The 13,282-nt window shown below is 40.5% G+C and overlaps 1 protein-coding gene across 1 annotated transcript; it reads left to right on the top strand.

The window, feature by feature from the left end:
• Positions 1-610: 610 nt before the first annotated feature.
• Positions 611-10,045, top strand: LOC101155701 (protein FAM78A). Its single transcript, XM_004074740.3, has 3 exons — positions 611-1,116; positions 1,617-1,920; positions 6,329-10,045. Exons 1-3 carry the CDS (start codon positions 969-971, stop codon positions 6,852-6,854), a joined length of 978 nt encoding a protein of 325 aa, XP_004074788.2. The 5' UTR covers positions 611-968; the 3' UTR covers positions 6,855-10,045.
• Positions 10,046-13,282: the final 3,237 nt, after the last annotated feature.

Below are 13,282 nucleotides of genomic sequence, written 5' to 3' on the forward strand. Positions count from 1 at the left end.
AATTGGCATTTATCAGCATTATGTGGACATAAATTAAACATTTGTGCACCCAAATTTGCATTTTGAGGGCATAAATTAGGCCTATTTTGTGTTCACAAATTAGCATCTTATGTTTGAAATTAGCACTTTTTAGTAATTTGGTCTCCCAAATTAGAACTTTGTGGACACAAAGTAGTATTTTGAGTATGTTTTGAGGTCATAAATTGTTTTTTTTGCACACAAATTAGTATTTTTGTGCAAAGAAAATGCGAAGAAAGCGCTACCTTATGGCCACAAAATACAAGTTCCTGTACAGAAAGTTCAAAACAATTGCTAATGTGTTTCCACAAAACACTAATTGTGCGCACATAGAGCTCATTTTTGCCCACAAAATAGTACTAACTCATGCAAACACAATGGTGAGCACAAAATGCTAATCTGTGAGCACAAAATACTCATTTGTGCCCACAAGATACAAAAGAATTTCTGATTTCTGAAATTCTGAAGTAGTAAATTGAAGGAACTATTACTTTTTTCAATTCATGCCCAGGGCTTCTTAGTTTTCCAGTCATAAAGAGAAAAAAATATTCACAGCGACTACATTTCCCACTATGCATGTAGGCTAGAGTGGAAGTGACGTCACGAGGGACTGTATAAGACATTGCAGGCAGCTCAAATAGACCAATGCGGAGCGGGGTGAACCTGCCACTGCTGCGATGGGACGAGAACGGAGGACCGACAGCCTGTGCAGGAATTCAGGCTGAGCTGCATCTCAGAGAGAGGGCTGTCGACATGTGACTGCCTACCCCTCCAAAAAAGAGGCGTTTTACTTTTATTTATTTGTTTATTTTTTGGTTTGTTTTCTTTTTAACTCTCGGATTATGTTTTAGTTCTTAAGCATGGGTCCGCTGAAATGGGCGCAGAAGTTGACCCGACCGTGTCCTTTAGATGTTGCGGTGCTCCGTCTGGACCACCTCTGACCTCTCTGGATGGGACACTGCCCTGCGCTGCAGCCACGCGGGGAGAATAACGGAATCATCTCATTTATCTCAGAGTCATCGCAGAATTATCGCCGGCTCTGGGGTTTCACCATCATTTCCACGCAAACATTGGAAACGACCCACCTAATCATCATAGGTATAGACTTCTTCTTTTGCACGTTATTTTTAAATTATCCCAAAATAGGGACGCGCTCATGTAACTGCGCAGCACGAGCCGTTTAATCCGCAGTTGTTGGCCGTATGTCACGCATTATCATAGTAAATACATAAATATATTCATCACAGGATATGAGCTGCCATGGGTCTAATACACGTGTCTGTGGAGACTGTTAAATAGACAGAGAAGGGAATTTGACCCTTTGTAACATTATCTGCATTCTTAATTATTTAGTTCATTAACTTTCTTTCTAAATGGGTGCCAGATGTTAGGATGTAACTATTTTTATCCAAAATGCGCACTGAGCAGTTTTAAACTGAACTTGTGCCTTTTTACGCACCGGAAGTCTTGTCCTCACCACACCAAATATGAACATCTTTCAGACAGAGTTCCTCTTTTTTGACAAAGAGATACATATATGTTTGTTTTTGAGACTTAATTCCGACGTTTTTCCATGCGTCTTCCCTCTCCTCCTCCAGACCTCTGGACGCTGTTGTGGATTGGGTTGCAGTTCAATGCAATGGGCTGCATCCAGAGTATCAGGTGTAAGCCCAAGAGTTTCCGAGAGAGTATCATCGTCCTGGAGCTGAACGCGTCCATCGACTCTAACCCCACCAGCATTGACGAGGGGTCCGGCGTGGTTTTGCGCTACAGGACCCCGCACTTCCGGGCCACCGCGCGCGTTCTGGTGCCGCCTGTGCCGGCAAAGGAGACATGGACAATTGGCTGGATTCAGGCGTGTAACCACATGGAGTTCTTCAACACTTACGGGGACAAAGGGATGTAAGTATGCAGGCTTCTTCTTCTCAATGAGCTTTAAACTAATAAGACATTTTTAGATCTGCACCAGTGACCATCACTCTTAGTCTGAAATAACCATGGCTGTCAAAAGTGCATTCAGCAGTAAGCTGTGATAATGTTTTAGAAATTCTGAATGAAGGATCGAGTTTACTGAACTACTGTCTATAAAATGTTATAATAAGAATGAAGAAATTTTGATTTTGTTTTGTATAATTCATTAAAAAATGTGTCAAAATGTGTTATTTGTTCGACTGAGCTTTTGTTTCAGACACTTTAAAAGATAAAACCTTAATCAAAACATGTGAAGTTACAAGCAAAATGGGAAGTAAAACGCATGAATAAGAAACACAAGACATCAAAAGAAATTGTTTTCTCACAAGACTTCACAGAATCGATTGCAAGAGTTTCTTGTTCCTGTTTTTGTGCTACCAATCATACCAAAGTTACTTATAGGGAAATACTACTACGTGGTGATACTAGGCTGGGTTACACAGTTGTTCTGCAAACAGCTTTGAAAAAGATTTTTTTTTAAAGTTAAATAAAGAAAATGAAGGGAAATAAAGTACACATCCAGAGTGCAGCCTTGCGTGTGTCAGCAAAACCTGGGTGATGTGAGGCTACAACACAGATGGAAAATATAGGCCTGATCCATCCGCTTGTCAATACGGCTATTTTAGTCCAGCGGTTCCTCGCTCAGACAGGACCAGTTTCAGTTTTGAAATCCGGAATGAGCGGCAGCTAACGGCCCTCTGAGCATGTCGGGCAATCTTTTCCTTTCTCGTGTTTGCTCAACTTCTCGTCTACTGTAAGCAGTGGACAAACACACGCTGATCTTAACTGCATGTTATCTGTAGACGCCGCAGGAGAGGATGCTCCAGAGCTGCCTGACTTAGATTAAATACTGAACTTTCCCTGACACCTCCACCCCAGCACAACCCCATTAGCAAATCTGTAAATGCAGCCTTTAAAAGGTTCGTGGAAAAATCTATAATCTCAATTTAATTCTGTAACTTACTGTTTCTGATGCATTTTCGTATTTTGTATTATGTCTTAGGGTTCACACTTTTATCCCGTTTTAAGGCTACAGTCAATCAGGCTGTTCAGGGACTTTTCAGCTGAGCGATTTCTGTGCTGCTCAGCATGCTGCATGTGGACAGAACAGCTGAGGATGGTGTTATGGAGGATTTTTTTCTCCTTTAGTTGCACTTTCAGGCTCCACTCCAGTATAGGTAATTAGAAATGGAATTGTTTTGAAATGCTGTCTGCTGTATGTGCAAAAACACAATACTACACGCACACAAAATGAACTGAATGCTTTAAATATTGTTTAATTATTATGATGATGCTTTTTTATGGAGTCCTGGACATGACATTAAAAAAAATGTTCCTTCAAATTAGCATTCTATGGCCACAAATTGCTATTATATTTCCAGTTTGTGAGCACAAAATACCAATTTGAAGAAATTGCTAATTTGAGGGAACAATTGTTTTCCACAATGTCATGTCCAGGACTCCGTAGCTGAGGGTTCTTTCTCTAACTTGTGCACACAAAATGCTAACCTATGCACACAAAATACTGACCTATGCACACAAAATACTCACTTGTGAATACAAAATGCAAACCTCTGTGCCCAAATTAGTGTTCTTTGTGCACAAAATGCAAAGAAAATGTTAATTTGTGGATATTATAGCTATTTTAGAGATTTCTTTTTTCATGGCATGTCCAGGGCTCTGCACTTTTTAACCTCTTCAGTTCTGAAACAAACATGCTGATGAGTTGTGGTTGCACTTTTTTTAACCCTTGTGCTATCTTAGATGACCCCACCCTTACATTGACGTGTTATCCCTACCATGACAAAGGTGGATAAAGGTGAAGAGGATTTCATGTGATCCATGGACACCAGTGAAGATCACAAATCGTTGAAGAAAAAAGGTTCAGCGCACTGTCTAGTGGGGTCAAGATGACCCAACTCCCAATGTTAACGTGCCTAGGATAACACAAGGGTTAAAAGATTTTTCTCTGAAGTAGAGCGGGTGTCACTACCTGTAAAATCAGAGAAAAAACCCCTTAGAAGTCTTCAGCATGTCGTGTGTCTTTGTCTCTCAAGTCACCCACAATATGGAAACCCACCTGGCAGCAAAGTTGTAAAAACCAGAAATAAGCCTTGCAGCCTCTGAACTGTGATGAACCATTTCCAGTACAACACCGAAGCTTTAATCTGGCCCAGATCTCTGACATTTCATCTGTCACAGATTTCTGCTGGGGCTTAAGTCAATTTTGTCTTAGATGAAAACCTGCTTCAGAGCTTTTAGCTTTGATCCGTGCTGCTAGATCAGCTAGTGATCAGTGTGCATAGGTGACAGGAAATTGCAACTAAGCACTTGTGGACTCCAGATCTTCCTGAGAAACCGAAAGCTGCTCATCACCATACTTTGCATCTAAGAGCATTCCGTCAAGTTAAAAAGACCACAATATCAGGGCAGAAGTAAACTTTCTACAAATCATTTTGCAGTTAAATTAGATTATCTTTCTGAAAACAAATGTGCACATGCTGCTAAAAAAAGAGTCTGTCATGCCCACCTCCCAGTGAATTTAGAATCCCCAGTGTGAGTCCATGTGGGGCTAGAGATCCTGCTGTTATCTCCACTGTCCTGCTGATCTTCAATTTCAGGGAATGAAAGGTAATCCCCTGTCCGCTGGAGAGAGAAAATCAATGAAACTGAAGGTTGCTGAAGTTGTTCCGTGACACCAGCTGTGATTGTCTCTGTATTTTATCGTTATGGTGTATTTCATCTCAGCGGGACAAACATTTTAACAATTTCAGATGTTTTATTTGCTCCTGTCCTGTGTTATTAAATCAAAAATAATATAATGCTCACAAATAAAAGATTTAGAAATAAAAAATGGAAGTTTGTTTGGTCAAAAATAAATAGATTCTAATAATTTATTTAAAAAATATCCAATGGTAAATGGCATATGGCATTATCCAGTGCTCCTCTACATAACTTTAAGGCCCAGAGTGCTTTAAAGTACTTTTGCACAGTCCCATTCACTGATGCACACACACACATTCACACACTGATGACAACTCCGCCGCCGAGCAATGGCATTAACCTATAACCACCAGGAGGAATGTGGGGTTCAGTGTCAGGACACTTTGACTCATGGGTAGCCAAGGCAGGAACTGAACCTGCAATCTTCCCATCAGAGGTCAACCAATAAATGCATAATTGACATCAAACATTCAGTGGTTTTGCAGCTGTACATTGAACATCTGAACAACGTTTGGCTTATAGTACCGAATAATACAGTTTTCCTGTCTGATATTGCATCACTTTCTTTCATTAAGTAAGTAAAATCTTGTGTTACTCTTGTAGCCAATATCTTATTTCCTATTAGTGACAAACTAAGACAAATATTGTTCAAAAACAGAACTGTAGTAAATTTAAAATTTATGATTTTCTTCATAGTACTCTTCCTATCAAAGATGCTCCTTTCCTCATAAAAGTAACATAATCTGTTGCCTAGACAACGTAAAGTGTTCACTTCTAACTGTAACGCTACATACACACTGTACAAGTGATGCACGGTCAAGAACGTACTAAACCTGATCGACATTTAGCCCATGGTGTTCACACTGGACGAGCAGGGAGGGGCTTCTTCCTCTTTTTCTTTTGCTACTGTTTACTAGTGCATGTTCGTCACCTACAGTTAGAAATGCCTTGGTGCGAAGTTTCTAGTCGATGTAAATCTCGCAATCCTTGCTCCAGGCCTTTTCTTTTACAGCTCTTTTCCGATGTATGAAAGACTTGGTGTCATATTATTCCAGCCAAACACAAACTGCAAATATTAATTTTTCCGTTATGATCAATTTTCAAACGGTTGGTACTTTGAAAGTCCAGATTGTGAGTTTACATAGACTTTTCATTGGAAGATGCTGCTTGACTGTAGGTTGCAGAGGGCGGTGTAAACTGACTTCAGGGTTATCAATAGAAAGTTAAATTGGACCTGTGTGTAACCTGGATCTCAAAGATCAGGAGTTGTTTTGGAGGTCCACTACATGAAGAATCAATCTGTCTGTTCCAAGTGCGTTTGTAAAGTCTTGGGATGTCCAAGCATTTGGTGAAAAATAAGTCTGAGGCCCAATCTGCCCCCGTTGCTGCAAACTTTTATCACTCCCCACTGGCCCTTCGTGTCACGTTTGGTCTCCTGCATCCTGTTCCTCCCTCATGAAACTGATGCAGAAAGGTCATCCACAGCTGCAGGATTGGCAGCTGTGGAGTCAAGACTTATGACATAATAGCAACCATTCTCATCTCAATCTCCTAGGCTTTCTTCAAACTTTTAAGCTTCACTCTGATTAAATCCTCCTCATCTTTTCTTTTTCAGGTCAAGTTGGGAGCTTCCTGACCTTCGAGATGGCAAGATCCAGGCCATCAGCGACTCGGATGGAGTCAACTACCCGTGGTACGGCAACACGACAGAGACCTGCATTGTAGTGGGCCCCACCAAGAAGGACAGCAAGTTTACTGTTAGTATGAATGACAATTTCTACCCCAGCGTGACCTGGGGAGTTCCGGTCAGTGACAGCAACGTGCCTCAGCTTAGCAGTATCCACCGTGACCAGAGCTTTACCACCTGGCTGGTGGCCATCAATCAAGCCACCTCAGAGACACTAGTCTTGCAGACCATCCGCTGGAGAATGCGTCTTCACATTCACGTGGATCCAGAGAAGCCCCTGGGCCTCAGGGCTAACCTGAAGGAACCTGTGGCCCAGGAGCAGCCTCAGATATTAGGCAAGAATGAGCCCATCCCCCCGAACGCCATGGTCAAGCCCAATGCCAACGATGCACAGGTGCTGATGTGGCGGCCAAAGAATGGTGACCCTGTTGTGGTCATCCCACCCAAATACTGACTTGCTCCTCTGACCAGACTGGCCTTGGATACCTGAACAATATCACCTTTTCCCCCAATTCCTTGCATATTACCAGCTCTCTCTCTTTTTCAAATATTTACTCCTTTTTTTTATATATCTCAAGTTTTATAATGAAACCAGCATTGAAAAAAAGACCAGTTGTTGTGGGGGAAGGGGGGCTCAAAGAAAAACCTGGAGGGAATCAGCTGTAACCGTTCTTCCTTCATAGGTCGGGTCTCACTGTGCTAAACTGCATTTTGAACTCTTCATTTAGGCTTTTTTGAACCAAGTGATTGTGAGCGTGGTAGGGTTTAGCCTTTGCCAAGATCTCGATCAAAACTTCAAAAACTAAAGCAGCTTTTATTTTTGGGCTTGAAGAGTTGCGGAACATGTTTTCATACTTTTTTTTTTAAAAGCATAAGACATTCGATCCACGCTGCCTTAGGTTTAAACGGCTTTCCACTCCAGATGTTTTAGCCTTAAAAACCAAAAACTGTGCAACGCAGTATCTGGTCATTTGTTCCTGACTGTTGGTGCTGATGTGTGGGTTTAGGACATGGAACGCTTGCAATGAGAAGTCTCACAGATAGTATTTTAACTTAAAAAGCTGCCGTGTACGGAAACAGTGAATTATGCAACAGATGATAGGCTCTTTTTGCAGAAAAAGTCGTCCCACCGTCCATCAGTAGTGCTAAGCACAACAAACTAAAAATGCAGTAAGAAGATCAACTAAAGAGCACTCTTATATGTTAAATAGCTATTAAAAATTGCATGCACCAATCCATCTCAGGGCGTCATTTGACTTCCTTCCCCTCCTTTTTTATCCTTTGTGTTTAAAGAGAATTAAATAGTAAAGGTAGGGATCTTTGTCCACAACTATGTTGAAATAACAACATTCGCTTTTGTTAGATTTCAATCGCTTCCAATCTTCATGTACAACTCTTGTCCTCCATCTTTTCACTTTCTGTCTTCTGCCTTCGCCTCTCCTTGCTTCCTCTTTCCGTCAGTTGTCGAGGCTGTCAGGCAGAGCAGGAAGCATGTGAGGTTTCGTTGTGCCGACTGCTCACTTGGCATATAGATGACCCACTTCTATTCGCTTGGAGTTGTAGCTCGTGCTGCACGTTGGGAAAGGAGGAGGAGGGGGAGGTGTCCTTTGTATATTTTACCTCCAGCAACTAAAGTTCAGGCACACACAAATGGGTAAACAGCTATGTTCACTCAAATCTCAATGGCTCTTCCCAAAAACCTGATTAAATCTCTTTTTTTTCTTAGGAGCGTACAGAGAAAATTTTTTTTTGACGGGCTCAAAAAAAAGTTTTTTTTTTTTTTCCTCTCTCCATTTTCACTTCCTGTCTCACTTTAGCCAAAGAAGTCGTTTGCATGTGTTTCAGTGATTTCTGTGCTCCCGTCTTTAAAACATATACCCATATTTCATTCTTTTCTCATTTTTTTTTTGCTGTCAATTGAAAACACAAGTTTTTTTTGTAATTTTGGTGCACTTTAGCTGCAAAATGCAAACAAGTTTAAGGCTAAAACTCCAGAGATAAGCGGTTTGATCTGGCTGTCAAATAGCCAAGTGCATGTAGACATCATGTCTGCAAAGTAACACACTGGAAGTCAGACAATAATAGGCTCCCAGATCAAGTCCATCCTTGTTGTAGGATGAAATGCATTCTGAGCTCACACAACCTGACACTTGAGAGCAAAATGATAAGTCGGAGGACTTTGTTGAAGGGTGAAGAAAGAAAGTAAGAGGCTGCTTGAGGACTGCTGTCATAAATAGATCTGCAGTCACACACTGTCTGAAGCCCTAAATGGACTGAACTGTGGTCAGCTGAGCCAGATAGAGTCACGGTCCAGGCTGGAGTGAGGTCAAATGGCAAAATGAGGAGCTATCCTGCAACAATGGAATCCATTTAGACAATGGTGTTGGCTTATATATATATTTTTTGCCAAGAGTGGCTTCAGTCACAAGTCATCCCAATTTATTTTTTGTTTTGACAGCTCGAGATAGCTGCGGTTCTGAACTCAGAGACCTCTCACCCAGCAGTACATCATAGCTCGGGGCTCACAACTGAAGCGTGTTTCATGTAACGTCGGGAAATGCCTGCGCTTTGGCTTCTCAAATCTCACCGCTGGGGGTTTAGGGGAATCTTGGCGATGTTGTCAAGTCACGTTTGTTTCACAAACAGCGCAGGAAAGGATGTGTCCTTGTCATAAAACACACTCGGGGAGGTTCAGAGGGGGAGGCCTGGCGTGATATCTGATTGCCACAGCAGTGTCACATTGGCAGAGGGAGCTCATTTATCAGGCCTGCACATGGACTGGCTTAGAGGCCATAAACGTAGCTTTTTTACAAGTAAGCAGGAAGTGTCACAAGCAGGCATCTTTAGCTGATTTCATTTTGGGAGCATTTCTGGATGGGAGAGTGTCTCTTTGTCCCACCCTGTCATGGGTGATAAAGGCGAGTGTTTTCTGTTCACGCCACTGAAAACCTTTAGTGTTCCTTAAAGAGACCAGTAAAAACAGCACTTGTTTTTTATTGATGGCAAAAAGTGCCAATGTAGGTTGAAGCCAAAACTATGCAGTGAGATTTAGAGTTGTGAACTCAAAAAGCTCTTGGCACTGAACTATTGTTTGGTAAAAGGTGTGTTTGCATTTGCAGAGAAACGTTACAGATGTAGCCACACTGAAAGGGCTGTGCCAAGTGAACAGACACCTCCTCTCCTTAACCCAGATCCTCCTAGTTCTTCAGAGGGCTGCTACCTTTTGCTTTGTTTTTGTTTTTTAACTTAATCTCCATGAGGCATCAGAAGCATCTTACAACTCGCTTCATGACTTTGTTTTGACCTTTTTTTTTATCCAAGGGGGAAAAGAGAACATTATTCTTAATGTTGCTTCATCTCTTTCTTTTAAATGAGAAATTGTGATTCTTTTTTATTTTATTTTATTTTTAATAACTCAAAATGTAGTAAACAGGATGACAGACTGGGTATTTTTGTCATTTTGTTTTCTGGCTTTTCAGCACTGGAGAAGTAAAACAAAATGTGTTGTTTTGTTCAGCTTAGACTATTACAACAATACTTGAAAGTTGCCCATTCTGGCAAATATTTAAAACTGTGAAAATGCACAAACTGGGAAAACGTATCCCTGAATGTTTTTACATGAATAAATAAAATGTACATACAAGATCTTTTATTTTGCCTTTTTCTTTCCTATAATGTGATAAAAGTAAAATTGAAAACTCCAGTGTGAAAGCAGATGATTGTCTCTTTAAAAAAGAAAAATCAGACTTCAAATGTCTATGTTGTCATCCATTGCTTTTCTAAAAATACTAGTTGCCCCACTAAAGGGATAAAAAAAAGCAAAACATTTTATTTGTTGTATTTATGGTATATGATGCATGTCATAAACATGCATCTTAAACAGGAATTATTTATTCCTAGTTATCAAAAACAACATTTAATTTCGAATTAATCTCTCGGACTTCTTTGCTGACTAAACTCCATGTGTTACAGTAACCACTGTCATTAGGCAGAATCATTCACTGTATATGAGAACTGGACCGAGCGAGTGGGACGTCACCCATTAAACATGGCTTACTTTCAGATCTCATGAAGTAAAGTCAGCTTAGTCGCCATTTTTACACAACACAGATGTCGCCATGTCGAAGCCAGACGACGTCTATAAGCAAGTCAGTCTGGGTCAACATTTCAATGGCAACCACTCTCACCAATCAGGAGTGAGCTTGCTGGAAGGCCACACCCTTACTAGTTGAGAGCGGCTCAGGAGAATCTGTCAATCAAATGCTGTAAACATTCAGTGAGACACCACTTAATTTTATTTAGGCCTCTGATTGGCCAAATTATATCTTAAATAACTTACACTGCAGAAAAAATAGTGGGGGAAAAAAGGTATCACAGTAACAACGGTTATTCTGACAACTATACTGACAGAGTTGTAGTTCAAAAAAAGTTTTTTGTATTTAAATGTCAAGGAGAAATGTTAAGCCTTGAATTTCTTTCACACAATCTTTCACATGATCCATGCAGACTGTGATCAGAATCACAAATGGTTTAATTTGTAAGAAGTTTGAAACTCCTTGAGGTCATTTAGCACCTCCTCTGTTTTTTGCCTTGCTATTTATGACCTCTATAATGTCACACAAAAATACGTCCCACATTGGTTTGGTTTCTATCTGGTCAAATTTATTTAGAATCGCTGTGACAGGCAGAGTTACAACATATGTGTGAAAAGTTTGGTTCAGTTGACTCAGTTCAAAAGGTGTAAGCTCTGCACTCTTCTGCCCCAGCCACATTCCTGAACTACACATTCATTGCTATATTTACATGGTTGGAGAATCCACCAACAAACAGCCACCTGTCTCTTTTCGGTTGGTGAACTAATAAGAAATAAGCGAAACATTTAGAGTTCATCTCTTGAAAAGAGTTATGGAAAAATGTGTGGCTAATTCCGTCTGATCCACATAAACCCTCATATTTGGCTCATAAGACTTCTATTTTTACCACCTGGATATGACTCTGATCACCCCCCTCCCCCCTGTAAAGTGAAAACGTTGGTAGATCTCAATGTCACACGACAAACAACAAATATGATTTATATGTTCTGATTCCTTTCGTCCATCATTTATACCCTTTTTGTGTTGATAAGATGAGTTGCTGGAGCCTATCCCAGCTGCTTCTTTAAGTAGGTCACATACCCAAAATGATTTAACTTGAACACAATGCGCCTGGATGAATGAGAACCTTCATTGACATAGCGTTAGAAATAATCCAACAAAAAGTGACCCAGATGCTGTCACTTCTGCTAAAAGCAACAACAACCTGCTTTTACTTTCACTTCCAGTTCATGTTCAAGTGAAAACCCTACTTCAGACTTCTGCAAACCAAGTGCAAAACTTCTTAAAACCCTCACAGGCTTTGAGTTTTTCTACACCTGCAGGTGGAACCCAGAAAGTGTTAGATATCTTTTATAGAAATGACCCGCAGCATCAAGGCAAATAAATCATGCTTAAGCTGGCGCTTGGAACTCTCCCTGCAAATCCAGCTGTTATATAAGAGGACCATGGCGAACCAACACGCACATCTGGATTGTCACGTCGAGCTTTGAATAAGGACAAATGCTGATTAACGTACAGAGGAACGCGGCTTTCCATTTACGTGTCGGGAATTAAAAGCGCCGAGCATCTGTCAAGAGAGGCTCTGCGGTGCTCAAAGGCAACCTCCAACCGCTGTCAGTGGAATTCCAGCTTGTGAAGGAGTTGGAGCGTATTCTTCCCACTTTCTGCCAAGGCTTTGGTGATAAACTCAAACATCACACGAAGAAGGAAACGTTTCTACATCCTTTATGCAATTATTATCTTAAAAATGTACATTTCAAAGAGCTCCAGGCTACTGTTAACTTCTTCAATCCTCACAATATAGACAAAAATTACACTCGTTGTGCTTTTTTTGCCAAACTTAGCAGATCCAGACTGCTGTAGTCTTATAGTTTAACCAACTAGAAACTGATTGTTAATAGTTTGCATGTGCAGATTATAGTGTGTATTTTAGTGCATATCTTTATGTATTGAATATTTATTCGAAATTTGGATTCAATATAATTTTATTTTCAAATGCAATTAAAATAGTTGGACCTAAAGTGCTCAAAAAATTGAATTCAATTCAATTCCATTTTATTTATAGAGCCCAATATTACAACAAGAGTCATCTCAACGGGCTTCATACCGATAATTGTACAAAAACATGAAATCAATAGTAAAGTTCAATAGGTTATGGCTAAACTAAAGTAAACAGACTAACCTAAACTGGGCAACCGTGCCTTTAGACCCTCCTTCTCGGTAAGGAAAAACCATAAAATAAAAAAAACAAAAAACAGTTTCAGGTAAAACAAAACGGAGAAAAAAACCTCAGGGGTGTCCGCATGAAGGAGGGATATTCTCCCAAGACGGACAGGCAATGTACCAGGACTCTTAGAGAAGAATGATCTTAAATAACTGAATAGTGTAGCAGATGGGCTTCATCCAGATGGAATTGGGGGGCCACAACGTATGAGTTGCTCTGTACCAAACAGAGGCATGGAGAACTAACTGATAAATAAATGATTAAGAATAGAGAAGAGGAGGAGAGAAGTAGATGAGAATAGAAGACAGAACCCCAGTGCACCATACTTTCCCCAGCTTCTAACTCCTAGCAACCTACTAACAACTAATTACTACTCAAATTTGATTCAAACATGGTAATAGTAATTTGCATGCACTATGGCACTTATAGCGGATGGCAATAATGATGTATTAATAGAAAATCAGCTCAACATTTTTAGCATATCAGTATTAATAGTATTAATCTAAGCAGAAGAAATGGGCCGTCCTGGTCCGGGTTAGGAAACCATCTTCCCTCTGCGGAGAG

The sequence above is a fragment of the Oryzias latipes genome, chromosome 12 (genome assembly GCF_002234675.1).
Source record: "Oryzias latipes chromosome 12, ASM223467v1".
In the NCBI taxonomy this organism is placed as follows: Eukaryota; Metazoa; Chordata; class Actinopteri; order Beloniformes; family Adrianichthyidae; genus Oryzias; species Oryzias latipes.